This window comes from Chroicocephalus ridibundus, chromosome 6 (assembly GCF_963924245.1).
Source record: "Chroicocephalus ridibundus chromosome 6, bChrRid1.1, whole genome shotgun sequence".
Classification (NCBI taxonomy): domain Eukaryota; kingdom Metazoa; phylum Chordata; class Aves; order Charadriiformes; family Laridae; genus Chroicocephalus; species Chroicocephalus ridibundus.
The window spans coordinates 15,667,521-15,684,247 of NC_086289.1; the positions used below are offsets into that span (position 1 = coordinate 15,667,521).

A 16,727-nucleotide genomic window follows, 5' to 3' on the forward strand; every position below is an offset into this window, starting at 1 on the left:
TTTGATAAAATAAGCAACTTTGTCCTGTTTGCACAAGGAATATCTAACACAGCTAAGTACAGAAAACACGCATCGTGCTGGGGTATGTTCTGCTGGGAATCTGGGACTACCGTACCTCCTGTGAAAGGACGGCAAAAGCATGGCATCAGGAGGGGACCAGATCTACACTTCGAGGAACCTTGTGGAAAGATCTTTGAAACATCTACATGGGTCTCAGGTGCTCGTGTCCTGCTGAAAGCCACCGGGACCCAGCTTCAGAAACAGCGCTCGGGCTGCACAGCCCAGGCCCTGGCAGGACCACAGGTCCCCGGGTGCCCTCAAAAGCATGAGGACCACGGTGTTGTACACCGAGGCGCTCACTCCTCGCCCCGCGCCGCTCTGCTACCCAGCACCATCGAGGTGTACGTTTCACAAGGTCAACCTCTGCAGCACGTCCTCTGCGTTTTCAAAGTCTTTTGCTAACAGGTGGCCGGATCCCTCCTCCCCGTACATGCTGCAGCTTGAATCAGCCACTTTGATCAGGGGAAAAACATCCCAGGGAGAAAAGCCCTTGATGTAGCACCAGCAACATGTTAGAAGAACCCACCAGCACACAGTGGAGAACCAGGGCCTGAAGCTGCAGAGGGAAATGGATGAAGACCTAACCAGTAACCTTAAACAAAACCCTGCTGTTGGCCTTACCTGGGACTCAAAGAGTATTTTATGTCTTTCATGGAGATACTCACATCTGCAGATGAGTCTGCACTGCCCACCAGCAGACACAGGCCAGCGTCGGTCCCAGACTGCTCAGAGGCATCCCCAGGATTGCATATGCTGACGGGAACCGCTCTCCCCTTACGAGCTCCCAGCTGGCTGTGCAGATGAAAATGGCCCAGGTGATTTGTGGAAACATCCGAACATCCAAACTGGACAAGCTTATCTTTGCAGGTTTGCTAGCTGGAACAGCAACTGTGAAAGAGAGCTGGACACCGAGCAGTTCCCATCCATGGGGGCTTTGAAAAACATGATGCTCCACACATATGAGTGGTTGCCCTACAAACAGCGGTGGCTGACTACCTGGAGCCTGGTGTGGCCTGCTGGCTGCCAGTCCATCCTAACACACCCCAACAACCCATGCTTTAATTAAAATGGATAGAAATCCTGGCCACCACCTTGCCTGCTCTACTGGTGTGGGACAGCTCGAATGTTTGTCTGAGCCAGATGCGTTCACAAAGTCTTGGCTTTAATGGCATTTTGTGAAACAGGTTGGCTCCTCCACTGCAGCCCCAACTGCTGAGAAATCAATCATTACCAGCAGTTAGCTGTTTGATGGTTAACAGCCTGAACCGAAGCCAAACTGGTTGTTAATTGGGCTAACAACTGATTTCAAGGGGTTGTTTTGCAGGGCCCAACACTCCCAGCAATTGACTCGGAGTTGTAACTAGCAGCCAGGCAGCAATTAACGGAGCCGAGGGAAATTCGCAGGCCATTACCAAAGGGCCGGCTCCCAGCTGGGCATCTGCTTCTCACGGGGCAATGGAGAGCGCATCCACGTCCCAGGGCCTGAGCAGGCAAGTACAGCCAGCACTCAAGGTCCCATTTCACATCTCAGCAGCCAAAATTTTCATAACAATATACAGCCTGGGTCTCATCATCCTGAACTTCAGCTACTCCAACAGCTTGGGTTTTTTTGATGTTACGATTGGAGTTTTTCTCATGTTTGCTATGAGCTTCCACAGGGACACCTTCCAGCCGTCCTTCAAATCCTTTCCCAGGACTCTCTCTTGCTGGGGTAGTAACTAGACCCGTGGTTAGGTCTGCCTTGCCAGTTTATGCCATCTGCTACAGCTGACCATATGAAACAACACATCTTTGGGTCAAAGGCTGCTGTTTACTCTGTGAGCAGCTCATAAAAGAGAAGACTCTACCACCAAGATGTGCCAACTACAGCAGAAAGAACTGGCAAAATGATCACAGCAAGAGTGAGGCTGAGTTTGTCCTTCTCCTTCTACTATAAAAACTTTAAGTGAAAAAAAATATTTTAAAAGACCATATTGGCAGGAGAGGTCATGCCAGGAAGAAGGGACCCTTGGCAGTGCCACAACCATGGGTGAAAGGGATGAGTCCATGGCTGAACAGAGGACTTGAATGGGAGCAGGGGCACAGACCAGGCACCCACTGAGCTGGGGAGGCTCTAGTGGCTCTCACAATCCCATTTCCAGTCCACAACGACTGACAGCACGAGCTTAGCAAAGTAGTAATACCTGGGCATGGTTGGAGTGGTTCTTCCCAATACAGCCAAGCCTCTCCCAGCCTCTGATCCAGGACTTTGCAAACACAGGTTGCATCTTGGCCATCACATCTGACAGCCTGGAGACCTTCTGCTGCTACAGCCACTATAGACGTAGGAGAGATGATGTAAGTTACATGAAGCCATGAAGCCCAAGAGCATCCCCTCTGCTCCCAGCACAGCACATCTAAAGTGCATTTCATTGCAGAGTAGCCTGGGCCACTAATCAGGTAATATTAAATCCATCCACACATGAGCCCTCTCTCATCCCCTGGCTGACATGGCACAGGACCAGTGGGTGGACAAACAGTTTTGCTAGAGCCCAGCACCACTTTCATGCTGACCCTGACCCAGAAAGGCTGCAAGTTCCCATTAACCAAGTTCCAAATATCCCTCCAACATCTCCCAAGAGCCCCTCTGCTGCACCAAGCCACAGGTGCCATGGTGTCCCCAGAGCCATGGGTTGTGACACCAGAGGACACAGATTGTGCCTGCTCAGTCTGGGAGGAAGGCAAACAGCAAACTTGGCCATCAAAGGTCTTCTGCAGCAAAGCCACAGCAACCACCCCACTCTGCTGCCCCAGGCCTGAAGGGCAGCCCCCGGCCCCAACCCCAAAGCAGAATGTGGCTGCAGCTCCCTGAGACCCTACCCTGAAGGTTTCTGGGAGAAAAGAAGCTGGAGGGGGGGGGGGCTCCATTTCTAGGGGAGAGCTGTTGCTGCTGTAGGTGTGCATGGGGATGGGGCAGAGACACTGCAGATGGGAAGCAGGGTGGTAATGAGGAGCAGATGTCTAGGTGCTTGGAGCATCCCAGGTGTTACAGAAGTGCTAAGTGTTATTATCATGGCCAGGAAACGGGCTGTGAAAACCCACCATGCTCTGCTTCTCCTTGCTCTACTACTTCTCCAGGATCGGGACCCAGCTCTCCCCATCAGCCCCAGGAAAACAGGAGCCAGTCTGGAGGTCATTTTGGCTGCAGCCATGCCAGGACACCATGGTCAGAGGGGCTGTGTGGAAAGGAGAGGAGCACAGAGAGACCAAAGCTCAACAGGAGAGCTGGGTCTGGTCCACATGTGGCCAAGAAGGCTTTGAACCCTGCCACAGCATGACACAGTCCAACACAAGCATTTCGGTAGCAGCATGGAAAGATGTTTCCCTTCATGAGACTAATTTTGTGGTCATCCCGCCCAAAGTTACCCATCTCATGAGCTCCTGGTCCCACAGAATCACTCCCTTGGGACAGCAGTGATCTCATTTCTGCTCCATCTCATGCCTCCCTCCAGGATGCTCCCACAGCAGGGCACGGGGCAGTGCTGAGCCCTCCCTGCTGGCAGGACGCGGCCCGCCGATGAGCCAGTTTGATTTGGAGTATCTGTGTGAGAGCAGAAATATGGGATCCCCCACAGAGCCCCTGAGCATCCGCGTTTCTGGCTATAAACCCCCTTCCAAGGAGGGGTCTTTAGAGAGCGGGGCTGAGATGATCCACAAGCCGCGGCCGTCCCCCGCCCCCTCCCCAAGAGGAATTGCTCTCACACAAATGAAATGTGTGTAATTAATGGGCAGGGGGCTGGACAGGTCCGAGATGAAAGCGTTTCCTGGACTTGTCCTTCATTTGCATGGTATCAGAAGCTGTTCAGAAGGTGTGACTTTTCCCACAGGGAGCCCTCGGCTCGGTGGCACAATAAAGCCAGGACTTCTTACCCAGAATTAATTAAAGGAGGGGGATGGGGATGGCAGGGAGATGTTTGAAAGCTGAGCCTGATGCAATAAACAAACACCCCAGTCCTCCTTCCCAAGGCAGGGCATGCCCAAGGGGGCCTGGGTGAGCCCCGTCCCTCCATCCCTGCCACAGCATCACACAGCCCACCCCTCGTGGTGGGCACCTTTCCCTCAGCAGACCTTGCGGCAAAGTTCTCGTGCATTGGCCCTGCAATGAAGACCAGCAGTGGTTGTACAGTAAGCGAGGGGATGGGAGCAGAGACAATGTGTCCCAAAAGGTTTGGGGCTTGGTGGACCAAGCTCTGGTGCAGCCCCTGCTTGGACAGCCTTTTCTTGCCACTTTGATCTATTCCTGCCTATCTACTGTTTCTCTGCCACAGCCACATTTAGCCTAAAAAACAGATCTTCTCCCTGCCTGGAATTGCCCTGGTGTGTTCACTCCACATTTACTTCTTACCCCACATTGGTTGGCTGGACCAGCTGGGCTTCCTGGTCTTGCCTTGCAAGGCAGACTCTCTCAAACATCACTCAGCTCCAGCCTTGTCGCAGTGTCCAGTCAGCATCCTGCCGCAAAGGCAGGGACACACACACACCACCGCTTGGAGCTCAGGATGGGGTAGTCTTCCCTGCGCCAACAGCCAGGGCAGTACTGCTCCTCTCCTGCTTCATCTGCCACCTCCCTCCAGCCAGCTGATGACAGCGAAGGGACCACAGGGAGTGGTGGTGCTGGGGATAGGCACATCTCTATCACAGAGACTTTGCTAGCTCGCAGCTGGGGTTTCTGCCCAAAACACCCATGCTAACAGCATGAGTTGACGGAAGCAAACACCCGCCTCCAAAGCCTCCTGTCCCCAGCACTCTTCTGGGTCCAGCCCTGGCTCAGTGTCCTGCAGTCCCCAGGGCCTTCGGGTGGCTATGATTCTCAAGCTCGGTCCACACACCCGCTGATGATGAAGAAGGAGGGAAAGGTCCCAGATTCATGAGCTGATGATTGACCCTACACATTCGACCAAAAACCAGGGTTTCTGCATCCCTGAAGGAACAGTAGGTACCACCAGGGATTGTCCCCACCTCCCTGCACGGGTGGTGGGAGCTACCAGCCCTGGAGGACCACACACTCAGGACACTGCAGGGCCCAGGTCACGGGGAAGAACTTGAGCCGCTCCAGCCATTCCAGGGACTAAGCAATATCAGTGCAGAGACAGGGTATGAGGAGCCATTAATTAATTCACTTACTCATTAACTAACTAGTAGTGGGCTCTTTAATCTTCCAAGCAAAGGTAAAACAACATTTGCTGGCTGGCAGCTGAAGCTGGGCAAATTCAAGCAATAAACAAAGCCCCAAGTTTTGTAGCGTTCCTAGGCAGCGTGGCCACCCAAAAACCCTTTAATAAAAAGGGGCTAATTAACCATGGACCAACCAAGCTGGGAAAGCAAGGGGTCCCTTCTCAGGAGCAAGACCTGGGTACCTTTCGCAACGGCAGGCTGTAGCAGAGCAGATGGCAGGAGTTGGGGATGGTGTGTGGTACAGAGCTGTGCAAGGACACGGAGGTGTCCTTCCCCCCCTCAAAACCCAGGGTGCTGGGTGCCCCCTGCTCCAGCCCTCAGCTGCACCCCAGGATGGCAGGGATAGGGGGAAAGCCTTACTGGAGCCTCCACACCCGTCCCTGCTATCGCTGTCCCTGGAGGACAGATAACAAGGGAGGAGAGGTCTGCTGACCTGCCTGGAGCCAGTCCTGCCCCTCTGCTACCCTTACCTGGGGCAGCAACCCAGCACCAATTCACCCAGGTTCACAAAGCCATTAGGAAAAGCAATTAGACAAATTAATGAAAGAAAAGCACCCATTAAGGACTATCAAACACCATCTCTGCCTGGGGAAAGGCCAGGAGCCATTCACTTTTAGTTCCTGTAGTCTGGAAACCACAACATGGGGTTGCCCCAGCGCTGCTGGCTCCAGGCTTCTGCAGTGCTTGGATCCCTCCTGGGACAGCCAGGCAAATGTCATCTGCCTTTACCAGCACTGTCCTTCACCCACGACCCCTGCAGTGTAGCAACGATGCTCAGAGTGTGGCCGAGTGCTCGGTCCCCAGGCTTCCCTCCTTGAAATTAATGATATATAAGGACAGCTCAGCCCAGCTGGTGGCATCAGTCAGGGGGTGGCTCATCCTTGCACCCTGCAGACAAGAAACACCCTGAGCACTAAGCGATGTCTTGAGGCTGGCAGCACCAGCAGGGCTGGCACCAGCAATGGCGAGACTCTCACCTTGCAAGATCGCTCTATTTCTGCAATAAATACGTTTTTTTAAAAAATAATAAAGAATTTAATTCTTGCATCCTTCCATATCTGAGACCACTCGATATCCAAGTCCTACATCAGCTCCTCTGAACAAGACCCAGCACCTCAGCAGGGCTGAGTATCCACCAAAGGAGGGGACCCAACAGCTCATCTCACACAGACGCCAAGCTCATCTGGACCAGAGAGGAGCAGATACCGGCTTTCTGTCTTGGAAAGCTTCATCCCACGCTTAAAACTGCTGGTCAAGGCTCCGCTGCACTCTGCCCCCATCCAGCCTGCAATGGGCCTGTCCCCACAGGGCAAGGAGGTGGCATCTGCCCATTAAACCTGGAATTTGCTGCAAGGAAAACCATGATTTCCACAAGACCCATCGGGGACTGAGATCTCGGAGCATCCTTCAGCGTCCCATGGCTTCTCCCTTGGGAAGAGGCAGCCTCAAGGGGCAGTTTCAGCCCCATCCTGCACCTCACCATCCTCCTCTGCCCCCCTCTCCAACCTGCCTCTCCAGCCCCAGGAAAGCATCAGGCTCAGTTAGACTAATACAAATTTTTAATGCACATATTAAATAAATATTTCAATCATTTCATATTCAATTTGTACACAACCAAAACAAAACACAAAAAAAAAAATCCTCAAGGAAACAAAAAAACCCCAAACAATCAAAAAAAACACGTTGGATGAAAAGTCACCCCTGGTTCTGGCTCCTATCCAGTGTCTTTGTTTGCCCTCCCCGTGAAGAATAATTGCTTTAACCCTTTGGAGAGAGTCGCAGTCCCAGGGCAGCATGTGCAGAGCGGGGCTGGCTGGGGATGTTCGCTCAAGAGATTTAATGTCTCCTTTGGGTTGTGGTTTGGGTTTTGTTTTTTGTTTGTTTTTTTTTTTTCTAAATAGAAAATTGGGCTTCTGTCAACACAGAAGTTTTGAAAGAAAACCTCTCCTTTCCTAGGAGGACAAGGACCGTGGTATTTCATCAAAGAGCAAACCTGGAAGAGACAGTTGACAATGGAAGTGCCAACCACAAACCAAATATTATGACAAAACTAGCCCGAAATGGCTCCACAGTAATTTGTAAACTTTTTTTTTTAATTTTACGGGTGAAAAATTCCATCTGATAAAAAAAATATAAACAGGAGAAAAAATGTATCAGTTTTTGGTGAGAAGTTCACATTTTCCACATGGAAAAAAAAAAAAAAACAAACCAAAACAGTTACCAGCCTGCTCCACGGCAGCTGTCACCCACTGCCTCACCTTAGTAGTTTAAAACAAACCAAATGCCAAAGACGCTCTCGTGGGTAAGAGGTACCAAGTCAGTTCAGGACTTTCCCTGGGGCGTCCATCACCCCTGTCCCCTCCTGAGAAAAAAAATAAGCTGGGAGCTGTGAAGCCAACAGCGTTTCTGGAAGGATGCAAGCGGCTTCCAGCAACCCCTCGCTCAGCTGAAGAAGCGGGCGCATCCAAGGAAGGAAAGCATCCGGCGGTCCTCACCCCAGGCGTCGCAGCCGGCCCCCTGCCCCTGGCAGTGCCCACACATCCCCCAGGACACAAAACCCACCCGGGAGACCTCAGGCCACCTCTGAAATAAATCCCCTTCCCTTAATTTTTTTTCAGACTTTTCCATCTTCTCCGATAAGCGTTAATTCAGTTCATTTAAGTAGCACATCGCTCCCAGATTTGGATTTCTGTTTTTTGCTTGTTTGTTATAAATGGTGATTATGTTTTTTTCTCCTTTACCCCTAGAGCTACAAAAAAAAAAAAAAATACGACCCCAAACAGACTAGAACATTTCTAAGCGAAGGGCTCTTCCCCCTTCACCAGTCTTTGAACGTTTCATTTCTCTTCAAGTTGGAGTACAAAAATAGAGCCTCTCTCTTTTTTTTTTTCTCCTTTTTTTTTTTTTTGTAAAAACCAAACAACCACCCCCCCAAAATTATCAACAACTAGAGCAGGTAAGTTTTTTTTTTTTTTTTATCCTCCTCCCTCCCTTATTTTTATGTTTAATACCCATATGGGAAAGTCTCTACGTATAGTCCACCAAGCTCAGAGGAAGGAGAGGCCTCCGGGAGAGGTGCGGGCAGGGGCAAGCAAGTCAAGGGCCCACCCTGGAGTTGGAGTTTCTAGTCCTTTTACTTCTCCGGTTGAAGGGGTAGTTGAGGAACTCAAAGCGTCTGTGGGGCTCGGTGGTCTGGTGGCCTTTGGGAAGCCTCTTCATGAAATGCACCTCACGTTGGTGCTGCCGGGTCTTGGAGCCCTTGCGCGGGCGGCCCTTGCGGGTGAAGGCCATGTACCAGCCTTCGTACTTGGCGTTCTGCAGCGCCGTGTAGTTGTTCTCCAGGACGATCTCCGTGAAGACGCAGTCCTTGCCTTTGCCGTTGCTCTGAGAAGGGGACAGAAGGGGGGATATAAGCAACGGGCGCTCGGTCAGAGGGCTGCTTCTCGCTACCCCAAGCCAGACTGGACGGTGTGGCGGCAGGGCTGCAGCGCTTGCGGGCAGCCAAGGGCTCGCTTTTCCCACCTCCTCCTACAGGTCAGAATTGCCCAAAATCTGCTTTTCCTTAGAAAGCTGTGGGGAGCGGGCACTGTGGCATGGACAGACACTGCTCATTGTAGCTCGTGTCCCTCCATGTGATGCCAGCAGCGGGCTGCCAGCCCCAGCCTTCGTTTCCACTGTACCCATAAGGGGGGTTTTTGCCTGCTCCCATCCTGCCCCCATCTGTGCCAGGGGCTGGATTCCCCCACCAGCATGACCACAAGCAAACTCTCCATCTCAGCGGCAATTGACCCACCCATCCTATTTTTTTAGGATATTTTTTAGGGTATTTAATATAGGAGGGGCATCGGGGGGCAGGAGCGGTGATGGTCCACGAGAACCATGGTGGCAGGGAGCACAGGGGCAGTTGCAGGCTGAGATCCCCCACTATTACAGGCAGCAGCGGGACCAGGGAGAAGACCCCCGTTGGCCAGCCCCAGGGAAGGAGTCGCCATGGCAAATCCTCCCAGACAATCGCTGTCCCAGCAGGATTTTGCACATCCAACCCCCTCTGGCCCCAGGGAGGGAGCTTCGAGGCTCGGAGGGAGCGTGACTAACCAGCGTGCGGTGGGGCCTGGCCTTGGGGCCAGCCCCACGGAGCATCTTAACATTCCTGGCACTTGTACCATGTAATCGGGGAGAATAGCCCGGCAATCCGCCTATTTGTTCGGGGAGATACAAGGAATGTGCCCCACACGGCACCCACCCACCTCCCTTGCTCCCCTCCTTCCCTCCCACCGCCCAGGCTGCAGGACGGCTCATCCCCCTGCCCTCCAAAGGGGTCCCCTGAGACCCCCATCCCACCTCCCCATCCCCATGGATGGGCTCCGTATCAGGTTAGAGCTCCTCTCCCAGCAAGCCCTGCTCAGCACCCACACCACATCTGTCTCTCCCGTGCCCGCCTCCCCATCCCACCTCCCACCACACCTGGCTCTCCCCTGCCCGCGAGCCCAGCGCCCCACCTTGCCGATCAGCTTCCCCTTCTTGTTCATGCAGATGTAGAAACCTGTGGCCGCCCCCTTGATGCGCACGCGGCTCCCGAAGGTGTCCGTCTCCACGATGAGCTTGGCTGGGGAGAGCAGTGGGAGGAAAGAGAGAGGGAGGTCAGAGGGGCCCTGGGATGGGGCAGGCACAGGGATGGAGACCCCGGCGATGCCAGGTGCTGGGCACAGAGGGCACACGCTGGGCAGGGGGGCAGCTGGGCCAGAGAGAGCCCTAAAATCAAGGCAGAAGGTGAAGAGCCAGCCTTGTCCCCTCTACCCTGCCACTGTGCCCCTGCTCTCGGTCACCTTCTTTTGCCACCCTGAGCCATGCTGGATTGGGAGTAGCTCTGCCTTGCCTGGCTCCATGGGGCTCAGTGGTTCAGGTGCCACAGAGTCATCCCAGAAGGGAGGCAGGCTAGCAAGCAGGGCACGCGATGGCCAGTGGAGAACAAGCCAGCTGCCCTGCAAACAGAGGCAGGTCTGGGTGAGCCTGCAGGCAGGCACCCTCTGGAAGCACACAGCATGCTGCCAGCTGTCCCCAGCCCAGGGGACACTGCTCCGCGCCTCTCTGCCGGGCCAGGACTGCAGGAGGAGCAGTGTCTTTGCAGCTGGCAGGGGAGGCGTGAAGGGTACGGCCATCCTTTTAATGCCTTTCACCTTTGCACGAGTCGAGAGGGCGTATTGATTTGGTCTCAGTTTTTTAATGGAGGCATCGATCGACTTCCGAAGGAGCTATGCAAATCGCCGGGTCGATGGGCCGCCTATAAATAGACCTGTCACCTTCCCTCCCTGCCTCCGCCCTGGGAACTCGAGCCTCGAAGCCCATCCATCCCCAGGGAAGGGGGAGGATGGGGACAGGACATCCTTCTGCCCAGCCCTGCAGCTGCTGTCCCCAGAGCCAGCTCCCCTCCCCAGGGCAAGCCCCGATGCAGATGGTGGCTACCTGTTTGCACCTCAAAAGCTCTGTGCTGTGCCAAGCACCAAAGATTTCCCCATGGCTCTAAAAAGTCAGCTGGGACTGTTCCGTCTCACCACCATCACCTCTTGCCCAGCATCAGCCCCTAGTACAATAAGCACAATTTGGCAAGGTAATTAGAACGCAGACCGCAAGGCTTCCAAGTCTACAGCCTTATTATGGGAATAAGCCCACTGATGCCTTATTTCTCCTCTCTGATCTCTGCACAAGGGCTGCTTGGTTCCTCAGGACTGTGGTCCACCCCTGGCTTGCACATCTCCATCCCAGGATGCTCAGCCACCGGCGAGACACAGCAAGGGTGATGTGGCTCTGGAGCGGGTGGCTTTGCAGTAGGATGCTTTGAATGGCAGGAGGAGGCTGTGGGCACACGCACAAGCTAAAGTGAGCCTAACTCACACTCCGGGCTAGGAGCAAACTGCTGCCTCTCTGTCTCTGCGACACCCTGATCCTGCATCCCTGGCATCACGGGCACTGCTGAGGTCAATGGCACCGAGGATGGGGACAGCGAGCTGGCAGTGCTGGCAGCAGCCAAGTTCCACAACGGAAAGGGCATCCCAAAATTTGCTGGGACCACCTGATTTAATGCTGCCGGGCAAGCCAGGCTCGATGCGCATGCAGGCACCCCTTCCCCACACTCCCTCCTACCAACAGCACCTCGTGGCAATCTCTCGTCCCCAGACCGCCCTGCGCCCACAGCCCCCCACCCCCAGCCCAGCCCAGACTGGACTCAGAGCTGAACAATTTGGGAAAAGCCCACTCCAGGCTGTGCCACCCTGGCACCAACACCTGGCACGGACCCAGCATCCCCAAAGCCAGCCACGGGAGCCACAGCGCTCTGCAAATGAAGCGCTGAGACAGGGACCCCCTATTTGTCTATATTGGGGAAAGGAGGGGGAATTGATCTCGGAGGCAGTAAAAGGTTTGAGGAGAATTGATTTTTCTCTCCCAGAGATAGAAAGAGCGGGGAGGGAGGGAGGGACGGAGGAGGGAGGGAGGAAGCAGGGAGGCCTCAGCCCCAGCGAGCACAAAACCCCGCTTTAAAGATGCACATCGCTTTCCTTTTGGCCTTTTTTTTCCCCCCCCGTTCCGTGATTTACAGCCACCGGCCGGGTTTGCCACCCGGCACGAGCCCAGCCAGCGCACGGCTCCATCCCTGCTGGCAGCAAAGGACAGGGACAACCTGTCCCCAGGGGGACCTGCACACCCAGGCCCGTGCGGGTGACCCACAAACCCTGCAGACCCCCATCCTGACCAGCGGAAAACCCCGGGCACAGACGAAACCGGCAAGTCGGCAGGGAGCTGCACCGGCGTCCCCAGCCACTTGCGGGGTTTAGCCCGGGCTGCAGCCGGCCGCGGTTTGCTCAGTGGCGGGGAGGGACCAGGCGGGCTGCACCAGCCACCCGCCTTTCCTTAGAATTAAAAAAAAAAAAAAAGTCAATCAAATATTGACAATTAAGACAGATAACCGAAAATGCCGGACTCGATGTTAAGTCGGCTGTAAAAACGTCAGCGTGGGGAAAGGGGTCATCTGCAAAAATAAATCAACCCTTTTTACACGCCCACCCCCAAAAATGAGATAAAAAAAAAAAAGCAGAGGGAAGGGCTCAGAAAGGGGGGCTCTTTTCTTTAAAAGTGGATTTCTAAATAACATTTTGGGGGAGTCCTTTTTTTTTTTTTTCCCTTTTTTTTTGGGGGGGAGAGGGGGAACTTGACGTTTTCAACTCTATTCTTTCACTTAAGTGACAGATTTATCCCAGTAAAATTATGTTTCATGCTCAAACTTTGAAGGGAAAGTGGCTACGTAAATGCTGAAAAAATGCAGCGAGACACACTTGATCCCCCAACTGGACTGCGAAGAGGAGAAAGTATTCAGGAAATGTTAAAAAAGGTGAAAGTAAGAAGCGTTTTAATAGTTCTTCCAGACATGGGGGCCTCCCTAGAGATTCATATAGAACAATCCTGAACCTCTATTTTAACATTTACAGACTTGCAACTCTTTTAAAACTTTACATCTGAAAAACTGCTTGTTCTCTTTCTGGTTTAGATCAGTCTTCATTTTCCTCCTTAGCTCTTCAAATGCTTAACCTTCTTTTATTACATTTTAATAGAGTTTTTCAAGCCACCATCAGTCCCCTCCTTCTGGCCTTATTTAAACCTGGTCGTTATTTAAATATGCACTAACTGCTTTTTAAAATCCAGGCATTATAGGACTAAAACAAGACAGGATTTTTTTTTGCTTGGGAAATTAGCTTTCAAGCCAGAGCTGCTCTAGGGTGGGAATAATTCATTTGGAAGATTAATGCTGGATGTATGGAATACCTTATAGATGGAATCTGTGCCGCGATTGAACTGCTAAAGTCCAGTGTGAAATTTTCAGCCAAAGCAAAAGGAAGAGAAAAAAAAAAATACAGAAGGGGAAGGAAGAAAAGTGTTTCTACTAATCTCCCTGAGCAAGAAAGGGAAATTGCAGCTAATACCAAAGGAAAACAGTTGTGATTCCTACGTACAACACACAGGAATACAGGCGCTTCCCTGATCCAGGTGCAGGATCAGGCCTCCCGCAGCCGGCCCCGCAGCGGTGCTGGGGCTCCCCGGCCCCGCTGACCCCTGCGCGGCGTTTGACTGTCCCAATGTGTCATTAGCGCATGCAATCAAAGTGTTTGGGCTTCAGGGGTCTCTAGCGGAGGGATCGGTCCCCCTGCCCCATGGGGGGAGGTTTCGGGGAGGGGGTGCCAGGGTTGGGGTGGTGGCAGATGTGCCACGGCAAAGCGCAGGCTCTCGTGCTCACAGAGTCCCCCCCAGTTTGTCTCTGGAGATGCTGCAGCATCTTCTTACGCAGCCAACTGCCTCTGCTTGGGATTTGTTTTGAGAAGGGAGGGAAAACGCCACTGCGGACAGTTCTAGTTTAGGGAAGGCTTCCAAAGCGGCCGTTCCCCCTTCCCCCCTCCTTTTCTTTTTCAACTTGCCTTTCTATTTCTTTTCCAAAAGGAAGTCTCAGAGATTCCCAGCCCTGCAAAGGGCTGGGCTGAGACGACGGCTGCTGCTCGGCACGCCGCAGCCCCGAGCCCTGCCAGTCAGGTGCAAACCAAGAACGAAAAAGAACAGAGCAGAGCCCCATCCTGCAAGAGCCATCCCCTCCCTCGGCACAGGGGAACCTGCCCTCACCTTGAATCACGCAGACGCTGATCGCTGACCCCTATGTTCTCCCTTTACAAGCCCCCGCAAGCCGAATGATTTTAATGATTTCTGGCTAACAAACAGGACGGAAATCATCAATCGCCGTGCTGGGCTGCAAACACCTTCCCAGTCCTCCCTCTCCCCCCACACCACCCGCCTCCATCGCGCATCCTTACCGTGCACATCCCCATCCTCTGCCATCGCATTGATTTTCTTGTTGTCCAAGATCTGCACATGTTTCCCGCTGGTCCGGCTGTACAGCTGGTAGGTACGGACGAGCCGCCGGCTGAGCTGATCCGTCACCAGGCTCTGCTCCCTCACATGCTGTGTAAAATTAGGTGGGGACTGAACAGTTACCTTTAGGAAATTAAAAAATATACGACACACCATTATAATCTCTACTCCTCAGAGGGGTGAATGGGCTGAGCCGAGATCGCCGGCCTCCAGCCGGGCTTTACCAGGGAGGCACGGAGCCAGGGCCACGGTGGTACCTCCTGCACCAGCAGAGCCTCCCCAGGAGAAGGAGCATTAAGCCCCGGGACGCAGCGACCAAAGCCCTTTACAGAGCTGTGCCTGCTCCAAACATGCCCTAAGCAGAGAGGTGCAGGTGACTTGGGAGAGTGACAGGGCTCGGTGACTCCAGAGGCCTCTCTGGGATTCGGCAGGTCCCGGCTGGAGCACCTGAGATGGGCATCGAGTCTGGGCGCTGGAGAGGGTCCAGGGGGGGTCATGCAGGATGGCACTGGGTTTCCACCCCCCGAGGGGCTGACATATTCGTCCCACACCTCTGTCACCTCTGCGGGAACATGCTACTGCTCCGGCTGCCCTGGACATGTACCCCAGCCGCTGCACCATCGGCTTCAACAGCTGCCTTTCCTCTGGGTTCCAGGCTCTTTATTTGCTCCCAAACACCCCACTTATTGAGCTCTTTAAATACAAAGTCCCCAGAGAAAGTGGAGCTATGAGGTATAAGAATTATAAGAAACCCGTGCCCCAGCCTGGGTATTTAGCGGCATAAAAACCCAAGGATACTAACGCGCTGCCCGTGGAAACACATGCCTCGTCCGCAGCCAGCTGTTAGGTGACAGCAGTGGGGTTGTCCCCAGCCCCGGCGCACCGAACCCGTTAGCCCCGGAGCCGCAGCTGAGCCCATCCCCTCCAGACCCGACGCTGCTGCTCCTGGGCTTTAAATGATTTTCATGAGCTGCCAAACCTGCTCCCCCCTCAGCCCCGGCTCGCGCGCCTGCACAGAAGTCTTTTTTCCCCCCTTGTCTCAAATCCCTCTTTTAAGTCTGGAAAGTTTCGCTGCTGCCTGACATTTATAAAGATGTATTCTGAGCAAATGTTAGGAGATAGCTCCTTTCAACATCAGAAGGCTGGGACTACCCCCCGCCACCCCCACGTCAAATGGGAAGCTTTCCTCCCATCTTAAAAAACAACAGAAAAACCCAATAAAAGCAAAAGCCGCTGCTCTCCCAAAGCTGGCTTTATAGAGATATCTCCCCTTGACAATGTCATCTCTCTCTCCCGGCTTCTGCCTGTGCATGTGTGTTTCCTATAGACGGGTTTTGGATAATGCAGCAGGATTCTCTCCCCAGCTCTGATGAGGGTACCATGTGGAGGAGAGGTCATTAGCCATGCTGCTATTTGGTCTCCATCTCATACTCCAAAATATTACAGCTATGTTTTTATACAACTGCACATTCCCAGTGCTTCGTTCCCTTTGCTTTTCGGCTGGAAACTCTTTTTTTTTTTTTTTCCAAGCTTCCAGGAAAATAAAATAATAATAAAAAAAAGTAGCTTAAAGGGCATTTTAAACAAAGCTTCTGCACCTGTGATCTCAGGAGTAAGGGGGGGCTTCACCCCGGTTTGAAGACGTACCGCTCCCAGCGACGCGTGCCTGCTGGTATGCGGGTGATGCAGAAGCTCTGCCCGGGCTGTTTAATCTATTCATGACACTTCTGTCTCTGGCGATACAAACCAGCGATGCTAAAGTCTGGCAATTTTAAGCTGACTCAAAACCTGCGCTTTTTAGGGAGGTTTTGGTGGGGTTTCTTTCCCCCCTTTTTTAATTCCCCTTTACTTTTGGGGTGAAGCAGCGTAGGAAAAAAAGAAAACTGACAAGAGGAACTGGGGTATCCACAGTGCCATTTAGGGGGGGGGACGGGACCTAAAGCTACTTAAAAATAACCCCGTGCGATTTCTTGAAATCCCGGGTATCCCTGCCTCGCAGCCCGGGTCCTCCGCATCTTGTTTTGCGGCCCGGGGGGCTCCCCCTCGGTCTCGGCTTTTTACAGCCGGGCCACTTTTGTCTCCTGGGTTTTAAACTGTTCCTCCTCCTCCCCTCCTTTTATCCCTCCCGAGCCCGGGGCGCTCGGCGGCGGCTGCGGGGCACCCCCCCATCCCCGAGGGGCGAACAAAGCCGGGCGACCAAGCGGGCACTTACCTGGGCTTGCAGGCAGAGGACGAACAAGTGCATTAACCTGGGAGGGGAGCCGGGGGGGGGGGGGGAGAGAGAAAAGAGGAGAGAGGTGTGAACCGGGAGTCTGCGGGCCCGGGGCGGGAGGGCCGGGGCTGCCGGTACTCACACGTAGCTGAAGAGCGAGGAGCAGGGGTCCATCGCGGCGCCGGTGCGGGGCCGGGAGCCCGGCGGCGGCGGGGAGCGCCCGCGGGGGCGGGGGGCACGGCGCGGCGCTGCCTCGGCTCCTCGCCTCCTCTCGCCCTGCCGGCGCGTCCTCGCCCCGAGGAAAGGAGGGCACAAGCGGCTACAGAGGGGAAAG

The 16,727-nt window shown here is 53.8% G+C and overlaps 1 protein-coding gene across 2 annotated transcripts; it reads right to left on the reverse strand.

Moving 5' to 3' along the window:
• Positions 1 to 7,064: 7,064 nt before the first annotated feature.
• Positions 7,065 to 16,727, reverse strand: FGF8 (fibroblast growth factor 8). 2 transcript variants are annotated; one of them, XM_063338762.1, is made up of 5 exons: positions 16,536 to 16,727; positions 16,394 to 16,430; positions 14,124 to 14,304; positions 9,774 to 9,880; positions 7,065 to 8,658 (listed from the first exon to the last, which is right to left on the reverse strand). In XM_063338762.1, the coding sequence occupies exons 1-5, from the start codon at positions 16,565 to 16,567 to the stop codon at positions 8,371 to 8,373; spliced, it is 645 nt and encodes a 214-aa protein (XP_063194832.1). In that variant the 5' UTR covers positions 16,568 to 16,727; the 3' UTR covers positions 7,065 to 8,370. The 2 variants fall into 2 exon arrangements, with proteins under 2 accessions (XP_063194832.1, XP_063194833.1); XM_063338763.1 differs by lacking the exons at positions 16,394 to 16,430; positions 16,536 to 16,727 and adding an exon at positions 14,984 to 15,100.